This window comes from Ochlerotatus camptorhynchus, unplaced genomic scaffold, assembly GCF_037179485.1.
Source record: "Ochlerotatus camptorhynchus isolate MF236.1 unplaced genomic scaffold, CSIRO-AGI_Acam_v1.1 ptg000304l, whole genome shotgun sequence".
Taxonomy (NCBI): Eukaryota; Metazoa; Arthropoda; class Insecta; order Diptera; family Culicidae; genus Ochlerotatus; species Ochlerotatus camptorhynchus.
Window position 1 is genome coordinate 1,521,550 of NW_027040792.1, and position 17,236 is coordinate 1,538,785.

At 42.8% G+C, this 17,236-nt stretch overlaps 1 protein-coding gene across 1 annotated transcript in view; it reads right to left on the reverse strand.

The window, feature by feature from the left end:
- The window catches only part of goe (gone early), a 284,648-nt gene that overhangs the window by 12,023 nt on the left and 255,389 nt on the right, over positions 1 to 17,236 (reverse strand). The window contains exons 7-12 of the mRNA XM_065228890.1: positions 4,292 to 4,503; positions 4,022 to 4,231; positions 3,220 to 3,950; positions 3,013 to 3,156; positions 2,793 to 2,948; positions 2,393 to 2,734 (exon numbers count right to left, since the gene is read on the reverse strand). Coding sequence (XP_065084962.1) covers positions 2,393 to 2,734; positions 2,793 to 2,948; positions 3,013 to 3,156; positions 3,220 to 3,950; positions 4,022 to 4,231; positions 4,292 to 4,503 — 1,795 coding nt within the window. The remainder of the gene's footprint in view (positions 1 to 2,392; positions 2,735 to 2,792; positions 2,949 to 3,012; positions 3,157 to 3,219; positions 3,951 to 4,021; positions 4,232 to 4,291; positions 4,504 to 17,236) is intronic.

Genomic DNA, 17,236 nt, shown 5'->3' on the forward strand with positions numbered 1-17,236 from the left:
CCGGAGTGTAGTTGGCTTGAGGAAGCAGTCGAGTTACCGACGCAGCCAATCATCGAGTTCGAACGGTTTGCAAAGTGGGAAAGGTTAACCCGTACAGTAGCATTCGTTCTACGGTTTGGCTGCAGGCAGAAGCACAGGGACGAATCAAAGAAGAACGGAGAAGTATCCTTGAGCAGTGAGGAGTGTAAACTAGCGGAGTCGACCGTGCTTAAGCTGATCCAAGCGAGTGAATACCCGGACGAATGCAGCATTCTGTGGAAAAATTACAAAGTGCAGCAAGAGGAACGTAGGCGAATCCGAAGAGCGTATGGGATCACACATCGCTGCCGCGGAGTGTGTTTCAGATTAAGCCAAGTTTCCCGTGATCTTGCCGAAGGATCACTTAGTGATTAACTGGTATCACAGGAAGGATGGACACGCAAGCAACGAAACGGTGGTGAACGAAATGAGGCAGAAGTTCCACGTCTAAGAACTGCGAACAGTCGCCAAGAAGGTGACAAGTTGCTGTAACTGGTGTAGAGTCTACAAATCGAAACCACAAGTTCTACCGATGGCTTCACTGCCTTCGGCTCGCCTTACGCTGTATGTTAGGGCCTTCACATTTACGGGACTGGACTATTTCGGTCCGATCACTGTTCGCTTTGGACCTGGTGGTGTCAAAAGGTGGGTAGCGCTCGTTACCTGCCTACGGATCCTGCAAGATGACAATACGTAGGTTCATCGCCCGCCGAAGTGCACCACAGGAAATCTACTCACATCAAGGAACCAATTACCAGTAGCAGATCGGTGCCATCAATCGGGATCTAGCAGGGACGTTCACGAACGTAGACACGTAGTGGAAGCTCAACACTCCTTACGCGCCCCATATGGGAGGCATACATGGAGTTGTCAAGGAATCCGAATGAGGAAGCCTTGGTAATCGCTCTTGCAAAGGTGGAATCCATGGTGAACTCGCGACCCTTAACCTATCTACCAATCGATAGCGAAGCATGCGCAACCTTGACACCGAACTGTTGAGTTCAAGCGGAGTGGTCCAGCCGGCGGTTCGGCCAATCGAGGAGAACATGACATTGCGGTTGAACTAGAAACAGGTTCAGATAATGCTGCATCGATTTTGGATGCGGTGGATCAGGGAATACTTGCCTGTCATCTCCCGACAACCAAAGTAGTTTGGAGAGGTCACTTCAATCAACATCGGAGATTTGGTGGTCGTTGTGAACGAGAGTGTAAGGAACAGCTGGATCATAGGAAGAGTCACTCGGGAGTATCCTAGGCGAGATGGACTAGTCCGCAGCGCGGATGTGCAGACCTCAGCGGGAATCAATCGCCGACCGGCGGCGAAGGCCGCTATCCTGGATGTAGCCAGACAAAGAAGTACAGCTTAAGGGCATTTGAAGCAATACGGTCGGGGGCATGTTGCAAACACGGATCAGCACGTACAGAACCACCCGCGCAAAGTTACCATAGGGACGTGGATGGGTGAACTTATTCCGATTTGTGTACAGTAGGTTCTATTGTGGTCCTCTACGGCCACGAGACATGGTCTATGCTCGTGGAGGACCAACGCGCCCTTGGTGTTTTCGAACGGTGGAGTGCAGATGGATAACGGAACGTGGAGAAGGCGAATGAACCACGAATTACACCAGCTGCTGGGAGAACCATCCATCGTCCACATTGCAAAAATTGGGCGACTACGGTGGGCTGGGCACGTCGTAAGAATGCCGCATGACGACCCAGTGAAAATGGTTCTAGAAAGCGACCCAACAGGAACAAGAAGAGGCGCGCAGCGGGCAAGGTGGATCGACCAAGTGGAAGGTGACCTGCGGACCCTTCGCAGACTACGAGGCCGGCGAACTGTGGCCATGGATCGAGTAGAGTGGAGACGACTTCTTCGGACAGCAGAGGATAACAAGGCCTTAGCCTGATTGGTAAGGTAAGGTAAGTAGGTTCTATTGTTGTAAGCCGATGCCGGTGGTGTAGTGGTAAGCGTGACTGCTTTCTCACCCCAATGGGACTGGGTTCAATCCCAGCCGAGGTCGGTGGGATTTTTCTGATGAAAATCTCTGGTCACGGCTTCCTTCGGAAGGGAAGTAAAGCCGTTGGTCCCGGCCCATGTGTGTGTTGAATGGGTGCGATATTCTACGCAGGAGTGGAAGCTGCCTTCCTGCACATTCGATTGCCGTCAATGGATGGCAATCGATGTCCGTTAATTGGAAGCAATCCCAGAGCGTCATTATTGTTTACCTGCTAGACTGTGCGGCAGCACGGCCAATATATGGTCAGCGAACAGTTCAAGTTCAATAAACGCTGTCAGATCGAATTCCTAAAACTCTCGCACTCCTTCATAAAATCTGAGAATGTCACCCATCCCTACGCTAATCGGTATACTCACTTCTCCGTCTCGGGAATGTCACTGTCGATCAGCAGCTTGGTGAGCCGGACGGCACCGCTGTCCGGCACGGCGCAGTGCTTCTGCAGGTACGCCAACGTGAACAGCTGCTGTTCGTCGTACTGCCGCAGGCCGGGCTGCCTTCGCGCGCCATTCCGGAGCCCCAGCAGCTCGTAGGTGGTCCGCTCGGATATTTCGTTTTCGAATATCCGCTCGTTTCGATCGATCTTGTCCAGCAGGGTGCCGAAGGCCTGCGAGAGCATACTGCCGGCGGCCAGCTCCAGGTAGAGATTCAACTTGCTGGAGTTTGAGATTCGCGAAGGGTTGATCGACGAGGGGAGGGTTCTGAAAGTAGTGCGTGGTTAAAATTCGGTACGGATTCAGGAAAGTGTTGAACACCTACTTGGACATACACTTTTGAGCTTCGTCGTCAAAGACGTTTACCAGAACGTGTTTCGGTTGGCTGGCCCCGGTGTTTTTGAACTGTTCTGCCAGGGTGTTGAGGGCGTCGTGCAGTACCAGCGAGATGTCTGCACCAAGGCGGGCAAAGTTTAGGGATCTTGGAAAAGAAAAATCGGAAATGGTCAACTTTGAAGGTTATGGTAAGTTACGCCAGCGCTTACAATGGGTATTTGTGGTGGAAGTAGGGTTCCTGAGTCTTCTGCCTGGAAATGATGACCATATTCAGGGCGATCGAGTATTTGAGATCCGGAACGGGAGCTCGGCGAGCTCCGAAACTGATCGGTGGGTAGAGTTCCGTTACGATTCTGCAATTTTGCAAGGATTAAAGTTTGTTTGAATTTCTTGTAAAAATTACCCCGGAAACTAACCTCTCACTCTCCGTCATGTTATCCAGCATTCGATCCATTCGCCGCTTGGCGAACACCCAATGACTCGCAACGTTGTCCACAAAGAGCAGATTGTCCAGCACCCAGTCGTTGTAGAACTCGTTGACTTGCTTCTCGCTCTTGACCAAATCTCCCGGGATACCGATCTGCACCCGCATCATCGACAGCTTGTCCGTAATGAATTTGGTCAGCTTTTCGTTGATCCAGTTGGAATTGATCACCGCTGATTTGTACTCGTCCCGGATGTGGTAGAAGATCATTTTGACCAGTTCGTCATCGTACCGAAGGCGATCGTCGTGCACCAGCTGGGAACTTTGGTACGGATCCAACGAGTCTATCACCGGATGATGCTCGGAGTACTCCCGCTCGCTGCGGTCATGTACGATCATATCAGGATTTTCGCGCAGCGCTTCCAGCCCATAGGGCATCCACTGCTGTACGACCTTGGTGCAAAAGTGCCAGATCGGCTGCTTCGACTGGACACCGTACAGGACCTTCTCGAACTCCTGCATCGAGAGCCGGAAGTTGCGGGCCATGTACGGGACGAAGTGCCGGATCAGGGACCACATTACGAAGTTATTCAGGATTTCCCTGTCGGTCGTGGTGATGATCTGGGAGATCATCTTCAGCGCCGCCGGACTGTACACCAGCACTTGGGTATTTTCCGTGATCTTCTTTTTGAACATGGCCTGAGCCGTTTGCAGGATCGGGAGCTACAAGGGTTCGAAAAATTGAGGTTTTTTTTTATTCCGAATCGAGCGCAAGAAGGGCAGGAAATACTCACCGAAGGAGCCTCGTCCGCCAGCTGCTGCAGGGTCCGTATCTGCGGTTGCGTTGCATTTTCGCCGCCCTCCCGCAGGACGCTCATCACGTCCAACGCGATCCTCCGCTCGTAGTTGTAGATCATCCTGGCGTAGTCCTGCGACTTGATCGTCGACGCCGCCACCAGGTGGGCCAGAATGTCCCGCAGGTAGGTTTGATACGCTTGAATGATCTAGTCGCGGAAAGAACAGGTTGCAAAATTATAGAATTCTCCCAAGTAGAAAATCCTTACCGGGTGCTTCTCCTCCAGGGTGTAGAACTCGTTGCTCGGCAGGCCCAGATCGCCCTCGCTGACGGTGATGATGTAGTCGTACGGCGGTGCATTCCGGGTGTCGATTCCCAGCTTGAAGAACGGCGTGGCACCGTACTTGGGTTGCACCTTCTGCAGGTTCTCCCGCAGGTCCCAGTAGGGGTTATTGTTGCCCGGTAGCATCCGCCAGCCGCCTGCGGGAAAAGAAGAAGAAGAAGAAGAATTTGAAAAACTGGTTTCGATTGTATTTTTTTTAGGGATAGAATTGGCAGCGAGAAAAACCGGTTCCATCGTACATAGAGCTTCTTCTTCGGGGTTTCGATTTATGAGATAAAAAACGATCGCGCCACAGGAACTTAAATCAATACGTCATGTTATGTTATGCTAATCCAATGGAGATGGTTCAATTTTCGAGTTTGATTTTCGTTTTGAAAAAAAAAAAGTGTCTGCTAGTTTATTATTTTGGGATAAGGGTCGGTGGTGGCCGTTTCAGGTGTGAAATTTATGGCAGCATCCAACCGGTGAAAACCGGTTGAAATGTGGTCTTGGCTGCGGGAGGTCATGCTGAGCGTTGTTACGGGTTGAGTGTCGATTGTTCAGTGGTTCAAGTTCATGAGTAATAATATTTCTCGAAAATGGCATGACATGATTTAAAGGTAATGAAGGCATAGATAAATAGAGCGATAGATGGATAGGATAGAAAGATCATCGGGTAGATGGCTAGATAGATCAACTCGATAGAGACATAGATGGACGATGGATAGATAAATTCAATAATAGATCAATTCATAGATAGATCGATTCATCTTGAGAAAAATAGATATACACAAATAGGTCAAGGTCAAGGTCAATTGCGCGGTGTCAATTACGACTTCGGGATAGCTTAAGTCGTTCCGGATCGGACCATGGCGGATGGAATCTATTATGAGTCTCTTTCTATGATGGACCTATCACTAAATCATAACTTATATCTGTTATGCAATGTGACTGAATGGATTACATAGTTTCGTTGGCATATAAACAAGTTGTATCGGTCTTGGTTTGAAGAGCTAGAATGCTGTCTACTATACAATTAGTCATCTTGCTGATGATTAATGGTTAATGATACGGTTATCTTTAGCAATAGCAGCAGCAACAGAAATAATAACCTAAAGGCATCAATCTGCCCGGAAGAGGAAGGCGCCTTTCGGTTGGTTTGTAGTAATCTTGATTAAATGCTGAGGAATTTTAGGAACGCCAATTGGGGAAGTCAAAACAAAGCGTTTTTCGTATAAAAAAGATACTTGAGCAAAGTCGGATATCAAAATGATAACAAATTGTGTTTTTGAAATCATATTCAAAATATATTTTGATATCACTATTTTTTTAATTTTAGCTTGAATTCATAGTTTGATATTTCTCAGGGTGTCGACTACCTGAAAAAAAACCTGGAAAATCAGGGAATCTCAGTGAATTTAATTCAAATTCAGGAAAATATTTATTTACAACAAAAACTTATTAATATGTATGACTGACTTCGCTAGTTTCAATTCAACTAAATTACTCGGTGTAGTTTGAGGATGGTTGTTCATTTAAAATTTCAAATAGAATTGCGTTGCATTTTTGCAAGTAGAGCAAAAGTTTCTCAAATTCAGCTCCCACTGGGTGTAGTCACATTCCTGAGTTGAACTGATATAAACATCCATTTCTTTAGACGCTAGACGCTGTTAGTTGTTGCAAAATCTAAGCGGCTAATGGTTATGTGCGTCTTTTAATAGATGTTACACCTAATTGCGTCTGACAAAATTTAACCTTCGAGTAAATTGGTGCGTCTGCTCGATCCAGTTGTGTCCAACAAAAATCAATCCAAGAATGCAAGAATGATAAAGAGTTAAACTGAGTTTAGACAAGGCAAGTCATTGATCAACTCAGTTGAATTCAATTGGCTTGAAGAGATGAAATTTCGAATCAAAACATCCGGTTTAGAAATTCAGGAAAGCTCTGTTCGTTTACCGTTTCTTTTTTTCCAAAACAAGTTCCTGAATTCCGTTTTTCTACATTTCTTCTTGCCTCTGCTAAATGTTCTAAGTTGTGCAAAAACCAGTTGTCTCTTTTTTGAAAAGCGCAGAACAAAACGAATGGGCACAGACAAACAGACGTAACGCTTCATTGTGTATCTTCGTTCACGCATTTAACGGTTGATTTGAATATTATCAGAACCGCGAACAACTCGCCGCAGCGCTGGCATCGGATCACTTTGACGTTTCCATACATTCTATAGAACTTTTATGCAATATTGTTTGCGAGTTAGCGAGCAAGTATGTTTTCCGCGAGAAGCCCGAGAGGTGTCGTTACTGATTGGAGATACTATGTTTTCAAGAAAAACTTTTTCAAAGAGTCACGTCTATTTGTCTGTGGAATGGGCCAAAATTGAATCAGCGTTGTGTGTGTCAATCTCTGTCGCTTGACAATATGCTAATGCTAATAGCCTAGAAGAATATTAAATGTTCTAAAGCTTCTTGTTGATTGTGTTTTTCGGTGCTGGTCTTCATCCGATCACAAAATCCCGAGGATGATGCCAAGTTTGACCGTTTTCGAAACTTGAATAACATTAAATAAAATGCGATTTCTGCGGTCCGGTTCTGCATTTACCTACTAGGAGGGAGCTATAAATAAACAAATTGTGACAACTTTGGTGTGCCTATTATTAACAATTTATAATATTTTGAATTTTAAGCAGTTCCAGGTCAAATAGAAAAAAAAAACAATTTTTGGCTCGACCTTCTCTGATTTGCATGGAACTTGGCAAAATTATTTTGGCAATCATCCACATTTTTGCAAAAATGCGGCCATGTTGGATCTTTTTTTTTCCAAAATGGCGTCTTTGACATTTTTCTATAAATTGTAGCACGAAAACATCACTTCTGATCGAAATGAGATCTAAGACAAATTTGTTGAGAAATGTGAAGCCTTTCTGGGAAAAATATACACGGAAATATTTTTTTAGTAATTTTGAGTAAAAATTAAAAAAAAAATGTTAAAAACTTAAATAAGTATTGCAAAAATTATATCTCTTGCAGTGGAATGAACGTTTATTCTCTAAATACTTGCTAACGTAACACAATCGCGGGTTAGTTGGTTTTTACTCCTCCCTAATCCGTGATGCCTAAGAATTGGCGTAACTTAGCTTGCTTCAAAAGGGTCATCGGTTTCGTGAATCCATCCGCAGGTTGGTTTGCTGTCGAGATGTATTCGAGCTTCACTGTTTGCTGCTCCAATGCTTCGTGTACAAACTGGTAGCGAATACTAACATGCTTTGTTCTTGGATTATACGAACCATTGTTCGCGATGCTGATTGCCGACTGATTATCGCAGTAGATTGGCATTGCTTCAACTTCTGTTAGCTCCGAACGCAGATTCTTCCACCACATCGCCTCTTGAATGGCCCGCGAAAGTGCCATGAATTCCGCCTCGCGTGATGAAAAGGCTACGGTTGGTTGCTTTTTCACATTCCAGGTTATGGCAGCCCCTTGCATGGTGAACAAGTAACCTGTTGTCGATCTTCTGTCATCAGGATCTACTCCCCAATCGGCATCGCTATACCCTTGAAGGCCTCCAGTATCGTCCTTAGTGTACAGCAACCTTTTCTGCGCTGTTCCCTTCAGGTATCGTATTATACGCTTGGTTGCTTCCCAATGTTGTCTACCAGAGTTGGCAGAGAATTGACTCACAGCATTCACAGCGTACGCAATATCTGGTCGACTAGTTTGCGCTACATATGACAAACAGCCAACTGCTTCCTTGGAGGGTACTCTTGACATCTGTTCTGCCTCCTCAGCCGTTTTGGGAGCCATCGATTTATCTAGTCTCAGACTTGGATCTGCTGGTGTTGCTACAGGAGTAGCGTCCGTCATCCCAAAGCGCTGGATTATCTCTTGAATATAAGATTGTTGGTCCAACGAAAGATGTGCTTGCACTCGATCTCTGACAATTCGAATTCCCAGGCAGTGTGAAGCTTCACCCAAGTCTTTCATTTGGAACTCCTTCATCAAAAATTTCTTCAGTTTCTTCTTCAACGCCAGGTTGTTTGTAAATATCAGCAGGTCATCTACGTATATCGTCACAAATAGCATAATGTCACCATCCAGGATCCAGTACAGGCACGTATCTACTTGTGATCGTTGCAGTCCGAATTCTCGCAATACGGCATCCAGTTTTCCGTTCCATACACGGCTCGACTGCTTGAGTCTGCACACCTTGCCGTTGACCTTATCGAATCCTTCCGGCTGGATCATGTACAATTCTTCATCGCCTAGCTTACCCTGCAGGAACGCAGTGACCATCTGGTCCACATCAAAATCAAACTTCACTGCCACTGCCATGAGGTAGCGAATTGTTGAATAACGTACTACCGGAGAATATACATCTTCATAGTCGATTCCTGGTTTCTGCGAGCAACCCTTCACCACGAGTCTCGCTTTGTATCGCTGTATGTTGCCGTCGGGTCCATTGCCTTACGTCCTTCAGATAGATCGGTTAACATCCACGTCTGATTCTGGTCCAACGATGCGATTTCTTCCTTCATCGCTTGTATCCACAGCTTTCGATCAGGTCGCTGCATGACCTCGTCGTAGGATTGTGGATCGTTCTCCATGGAAACATCGATCATCACCAGAAAAGGAACCATAACTAAAAAAAATCATCATACTTGCCTGGGTATACGCGCTCCCGACCGCTGCGCCTCAACCCTTGTTGACTTTCTTCAACTGGTCTTGTTTGTTGCGGTGGGAGCGCAGGTTCGTTGCAGGCATCTTCGAAATCGTCACAAGATGTGCTTGAGTTGCTGTTCGCTGATTCTTCTTCGTCGTCAGAGCTGACTTCGTTCTCATCCGAACATTCGATAGGCACTACGACTTCTTCTGTGAACAGTTCCATGAATTCGACTGATTTCGAATCATGTTCACAAGCTGCAACGGACTTTGGAATGCTTTCGCTGATCACGATTACATCTCGACTGGTTATGAAATCGTTTCGCTCCGGATCGTATACACGATAGCCCTTGGTATCTTCGCAATATCCAATAAACACGCCTTTCTCCGCCTTTGGATCGAACTTTTTACGCTTCATCTTCGGAACATGGACCATCACGCTTGAACCGAAAACTCGTAAATGCTTCAAGCTTGGCTTTTTCCCTGTCCATACTTCTTCCCTCCGATGGACATAGCAGGAGAGCGATTCATCAGTATGCTGCCGTTGATACCGCTTCTGCCCAAAATTCCTTCTTTAGTCGTGCATCGTTTAGTAGACAGCGAGCCTTCTCCACCAATGTGCGATTCATCGTTTCCGCCGTACCGTTTTGCTCCGGTGTATAAGGACAGGTCTTCTGATGACGTATACCATCGTCCTCCAAAGCTCGTCGAAATTTGTCGCTAAGGTATTCCCGTCCATTGTCGGTTCGAAGAATCTTGATTTTCTTACCCGTATGTCGCTCAGCCTTTGCTTGAAACAATTCGAACGCCTTAAACGCTTGATTCTTTGTTTGCAGGAAATAGACAACAACTCGCTTGCTTGCTTCGTCCACAAACGTAATGAAATAACGATTGCCACCCAATGACGGAACCTCTACCGGCCCACACAGGTCGGAATGTACAAGCTGCAGAACCTTTGATGTTTTTGTTTTACTTCTCTGGAACGGTAGTCGAGCTTGTTTGCCTTCTGAACACGTAGTGCAGTCTGCCAGCTGGTTGTTTGAAAAATTAACATCCTCGTTCGATTGCTTGAGCTGCTTCAAACTAGCCTCGTTCAAGTGACCCAATCGTCGATGCCACAACTCTATTTTTTTTTTCCTTTGGTTTGTTTTTTCCGTCGATCTTGTTTTCCGTGCTGGGCACCAATGCTACCGACGTGCCAGGAAGGCAGCTCCCACACCTGGACCCTACCTATCGACCCATCAACTCATGAACCGGGGACCAACGGCTTTACTTCCCATCCGAAGGAAGGCGTGATCAGAGATGTTATGCCTCAGAACATCCCGGCGGCGCCGACTGGGATTGAACCCAGGCCTGCTGGGGTGAGAGGTAATCACGCTTACCACTACACCACCGGCGCCGTTACCCACAACTCTATGTCGTTGGTAAGAAATGACCGTTCCGATTCTACCACTCGGTACAATCCGCCTTCTTCGACTCCATGGATTATCAATTCACCATCATCATCTAGCACCTCGCACTTGTCTGCCGAGAAAATAACTTTATGACCTCGTTTGCCCATCGTACTTACTGACAGCAGGTTTGTTGCTAAGTGCGGGATCTTCAGAACATCATGAACATCAATGGAGTCGTCCCGCTTCTGTAGAACCACGGTACCACTTGCCACGACCTTCATAGAACCATTGTTTGCTGTTCCAACGTCGTGTTCAATTCCCATCTCTTCAACAAATTTCCCACGCGAGTACAGTGCTCCATTGTCGCTGCATGTAATGGGACCCTTTTCGAGCTTGACGTCTTGCAAAATCTTGGCTTTGACCGAATCCGATGACAATTTTGCTCCAGACGCCTCCAATCCCATGATCATCGGCTCGTAATATTCTGGCAGTCCCATCAGGAGCAACGCGACTAACCACGAATCATCCACCTTGAAACCAATTGTCGAAAGCTTGTGGCTGGTAGACATCAGCTCGTTGACGTAGCTTTCAACGCTTGAACAATTGACCAGCCGGATCGAAGTAAGCTTACGTAAGAGACCAATCTCAGAGTTTTGAAAGGCTTCGGCAAGTTTCTTCCAAGCAGCTGCTGCGTCCTCTGCATCCTGAACCAGACTATAATTGTAGCTTTCAAGGCTCAGGCAAATCGTTGCCAACGCTCTTAGCTTGACGTCCGCTGCAACGACTTCTCCTTCAGCAGGCGGCTGAACAGCACTCCAACTTCCTTCGCGGATCAGAATCATCCGCATCGCAAATACCCAAGTTGAATAATTTTCACGGCCCTTCAACTTCTCTATAGCCGCCGGCATAGCTACGGAACCCGTCGTAACTCGAACGCTTCCTGCTTCAGTTCGACTTCCGATTCTGCTGCTATCGCTGCTACCTCCAGTTGACATCTTGAAAACTTAATTTATTCTTTTCTTCCGGTTAGGTTCTGGGCCCATAACCTCTTGCAGAGTTAAAAGGAAAAACGGTGCATCAGGATTGAAGGAACAAAATGGAATGAACGTTTATTCTTTAAATACTTGCTAATGAAAGGTTTTGGAATAATGGAATACATCGACACTTGAAAATTGACAAAAATCGTAGAACATCAAGTTTTGATATTTTTTTTATACTTCTTCTATTGATGTAACATTTTTTTCACAGAAAACGATTCCAAATGTCTAAAATATTGTTTTCTGTGTAAAAATTTCATAAAAAAGCATACTTGCAAAAAGTTTAAAAATTTGAACAAAAGTTTTTGTTCTAAAATTTTTGTCAATTTTCAACTGTCCACAGTTTTACATACTCCAAAAGTTTGCAAAATAAATTTGAAAAAAATATCACCGTTTTTTTTTAATTTAATCAAAATTTCAAAAACACAGTGTATATTTTTTCCCAGAAAGACTTTACTTTTCTACAACTTTATCTCAGACGTCAAATAGATCAGAAGTAACGTTTATGTGCTACAATTTATTGAAATTTAAAAAAAAACACTACAAGATCCAAAATGGCCGATTTTTTGCAAAAAATTGTCAATGATTGCCCATAACACACAATTATGAAAATCGGGAAAGGTCAAGTTTTCCAATTCGTCGTTCGGCGTGAAACTACTCAGAACCTCCGGACAAGATTTTAAGAAATCTGAACCTCAGAATTCACGTTCTCAGAACACCCTGAGGTTTCAGACACAACTGTTAGAAGGAATTTTCTAAGATCTCCGAAGAAATCCTCTAAATTCCAGCTAGGAGTTTTCTGATTCCTTATTAGGTATTTCTTGAATTCCGAGTAAGGAATCTGGGAATTTCGACGAATTACTCTTTTCAAATTTCGACTTGTAATTCTATGCAATCGGGTAAGGAATTTCCTGACTTCTGATTTGAAATCCTCTGAACTACAACTAGAAGTTCTCTGCGTCCTGTGTGTGTGTCATCCTCTATCCCTCACCCAGCCGGGGGCGTTAGACAAGTAGAACTGCGACTAATTTGATCAATTTTCATGCTCCGTTATGGTGCCCTTTTTGTTGTGAAGGCTAGTTGAAGGGTAACTTTTGAGGCAAGACAGGGCGTCCTCTACAAGTTAATGGAGCAGGATGCACTAGATATCCACAACAGGTACAGCAAAACATCACATAGACGCCCTTATTCACACTTACTACTCAGGGGGTAGAAGGTCAAGAAGAGCCACCGCCGCCAACTAAAACTTGAACCGGGTACCTGGGACTCCCACGATATACCCGCGGCAATGGTCAGCAGACGATGCCCTGTGCGTATTTAGTGTGTAATATGTTTTATTTGGATATACAAAATGTTTGAACCCATGCGTCATCAAAACCATAATTTGCATCACCACCAGGCATGGAAAATCATTTGCATTCATTTCGTGCATTCATTTACATTCATTTGTCACTAACTTAGTTCATCGACAGAACTCCGCAAAATGATGTATGGAGCTTTTGTAGGTTTTGTTATAAGATACAACTTTTTATTAAGAACTCAAATCCGTATCTCTTATGCAGGACAAACCAGAGCAAATAGAATCCACTACTGTTTTTCAGTTAATGTATTTTACATTCACTGCAAAACAGTAACGAGTTCTGCCCGCTCTAATTTGTGATACATAAGAGATACAGATTTGAGTTATGGGCATATGTAGCTAATAACAAAACCTACTAAAGCTCTATACATCATTTTGCGGAATGCTGTTGATGAAAAAAGTTAGAGGCAAATGAATGTAAATGAATGCACGAAATGAATGTAAATGATTTTCCATGCCTGATCACCACAAATACACTTTTCAACAATCTTCGACAATCGGGAGCGCCTTCCCGATGCTTCCACGCATATTTTTCTCTAGTTATTTTTAATCAATTTCTCCTCCAGCGATTCCAACCACACAATAACTAAATATCACTTTTCATCGTTTTTCTTTTTCAAGCAATGCACATCGCCAAAACCTAACAATAGATCAGCGCGGTCAAGTCACACCGGCAACAAAGGGAAGCGAGAGCACACAAGGCACCTAAGCAACATGGGGGAAAACATCAGCACAAACCATTCCAAATCAAATACTCGCGCCCGGGACACAAAACTATTCAAAACTCAACTAGAAGTTCTCTGCATCCTGGTCAGAAATTCAATAATTTCTGGCTCCGCATTATTGGAAGCATTTGGCAGAATTTTCTGAAGACAAATATTCCGGTTAAAATTTCTTCAAATTCGGCCACAAAACTCCGGCTGAGTTCTGGCAAGAAATCCTCTGTGTCACAGTTACAAGTTTTCTGAGTTCCTGTGTTAAGAATTATTTTGGCTTATACTTAAAATCTCTGAAGTCCGTTCTGGGAATCACAGAAATCCGAAAACAATTCCCGTTTGCATTTCAACATGTTTACTAAACACATTTGACATAATCCCGCATGACATTTTTCCCCATATAATTTCTATGACATTTACTGACCCGGGTACCAAGATCCCATTTGAATAACATGATGTATTTTTTTTCCTTGATTTGTTTTCCGTCGATCTTGTTTTCCGTACTAAGTACCAATGCTTCCAACGCCAGGGAGGCAGCTCCCACACCTGGACCCTACCTATCGACCCGTCAACTCATGAACTGGGGACGAAGGGCTTTACTTCCCTGTGTGAGCAGAGATGATTTTCCTAAAAAAAACCCGGCCGCGCCGACTAGGATTGAACCCAGGCCTCCTGGGGTGAGAGGTAATCACGCTTACCACTACACCACCGGCGCCGCTAACATGATGTATAAAAAAGCAAAAAAAAAATCCTCACGCACATTTCTGTTTTTTTTTTTTGCTAATTGATTTATTTGATAAGGCTCCATCGAATTAACTTTACAGAGCCGAGGATTCTTGTTCACTATAAAAAAAACATCGTAAAACAATATACAAAAGGTACAACACAATAAACACTTTAAGCCTCCTCCATCAGAACGGGATCCGCTTTCAGTCATTTAGTTGTATGGCAATATCGCCAACGGGGGGCAGAGCGCGTTAATGGCAGCAATGGACGCAAAACGTGGTCATCACTCACACACTTATCACGAAACGGTTGCTTTCGACGCATCGACCGAAAGAACTGCTGATAAAGAACAATGAGGAGGACCACACAATCGTTGCTGCCGAGTAAACAGACGATCACGTGACACACATCGAGAGTGGCCTGCTTCTGTCGACAGTCGAGTGAAAACTCACATCACGCGCATTTCTATAACAGCAGAATTTATCCTAAATGTTGAATTTGATTCTGCTTTGGAAGTCTTCAAATTTGTCTTTGTTTCAACCAAGACCACTTGGGTTCCATAGAATTCCCAGGGCTGGCAGCCATCACTGCTGTCAAAAATAGTGATTTTAGTGACCATGTTGAAGAAATAAGTGACTAAATAGTGACTGTTAGTTGTAAAAACAGTGACTAAAAAGTGATCCTGTATTGAATTAAAAATAAAGTTTATTGAAAACTCTTAGGAATTTCTGATGAACACAACTTTTGTGAAAGTTGAAAGGAAAATTCCAAGGGCAATCTAAGAATAATTTCATAAAGTGTGTGGGAGAAAACAAATGCGGAGCATAAGTCCTTGGATTTTTTTTTTTAAATACTAAAAGAAGGATTACAATTAAATCTGAGAAGAACTCCAGGACATCTTCAAAGGAATTCGGAAAATAAATTCAGAAGAGTTTTCCAAACAAATTATGAGAAGAAATCTAAGGAAATTGTGAGTAGAAATGCCAATGAATTCTTAGGAGACTTTCAATGTGAGTAGAATTCCAAGGGAAGGAGTGAGATTCAAAAGGAAATCTGAAATGAATTCAATGAATATTCTGATAATCTTTTCAAAGAGTGTCTTATTGTGGAGAATTTCGAGATAATTCCGCTAAAAACTAAAAGAAAATTGAATTCGAAGGATAGCTTCATTGAAATTTCCGTTGAATATGAAATGGACTATTCTGAGAACATCCCAAATTTTTTCTATGAAGTTCTCGAAATATTTCTGAATAGCACTGTCCTTCTGCGAAGTTTTCGAAGTTTTTTTTCAAATTTCTGGAACTTTTGTGCTCCCGCAATTTTCATGGAATTAGAATGAAATAATTAGTATAGTTTATGATTATGATTTTCACTTAAGTTTTCATGATTTCATGAAGTTCATGAAACTTCCATTAAATTATAGACACTAATTTAAAACTTCTTCAATAGTTCAGACTTTCCGGGTGTTATTAAAACGGCCTAAACGAATTTCTTTAAAGTTCTCTAGGTTGCCCTGAATTTATCAGTATTTTTTAACAACCCACAACTTAACTGAAATTAATTGATTTGCCTTGAAGTTTGGACAATTTTCCTTAAGTATTCTAACCATTAAAAACGCTCACTTATTTTCCCTGAACTATGCTTACCCGAAGTTCTCTAAATTTGTTTGTCCGGCAAATTTTCTGATATATATTATATATTTAAAATTCCCTGACGTTTTTAGATCAATCATAGAATTCTTGGAATACCCCATAATTCCACGGAATTCCTTGTAAGTCGCTGTAAATTTGCTTAAGTTAATGGGATTATTCTGAAGCTATTTGATCGTCCTCGAAGTACTCGGAACTTCGCTGAATATCATGAAACTATCTAAATTCTAAGTTCTCTGGAATTTCTTGAAGATATTTATCGCATTTTTTTTAAATAAATGGAACTTCGTTGATATTCTTTAATCAACTAAGCTAAACTTTCGTATTTTTTAAAGTTCTTGATATTTCCATGATATAACACCCTAAAAATATTCTCTTTTTATCACGTTCCAGAAGTTCTCTCGGAGCTTTGTTGAAGTTTCCGACACTTCTTTAAGGTTTCTACAATTTTCTTTAAATTATTTGAACTGCCCTTTGATTCTCTGATCAGTCTTGATGTTCTCGAAGCTTCTCTAAAGCTTTCAATTCTATTAAAGATAAATTTCCCTGAAATTCTTTGGACTTCTGTGAAGTTCCTGAAATATTTATGAAGTTTTGATAAATTATCTGATGGTCTCTGTACTTCCCTGAAATTCTCGGAACATCTTAAGGGTTCTAAATTTTCCTAAATTTACGATTATAGATATTTAAACTGCTCTAAAAAGTCTGAACTAAAGTCATGGGAACTGCTCTTAAGATCTGAAATTCCCCAAAGATCTCTAGATCTAGCTTTTCTGAGGTGCTTAGATTTTTTTTTTAAATTTGCGCAATACCCCTCAAGGTTTCTATATTTCTCAAGTTTGCTTTGAAATTCTAGGAACTTCATAAAAGTTTCTGAAAATTTTAGAATGTTTAAAGAACCGATTTGAGGATTTTAAAGCTTCCAGTAAGTTCCCCATAATTTCAGTGTGTTAACTTCCCTTATGTTCCCGCGGTTTGTTTATGGAGCTTTACTGAAATTCTCAGAATTTCCTTTCATTCCTCAGATCTTCTTCAAAGTTCCTACAATTGTTGTGAAGTTAATGGGACTGCAATGAAAATCTCTAATATTTCATAAAGTTACTTACGAAATTGTAATAAATCATTTAAAGTTTTCCTTGATTCAGGCACTTTGAAAATTTTCAATATCATGAACTTGTACATGGAATACGAAACTACAAGACATTGAATGTTTTTATATTTTGGACTTACTCAAATTAAGTACGTTTTTTTAAACTGTGAACAGTGAAAAATTAAGTTCAACATTCATTGGATTTCATTACAAACTTGTTTCTTTAAAACTGATTGCCATTAAAAACGCTTGCCTTTTTAATTGCCT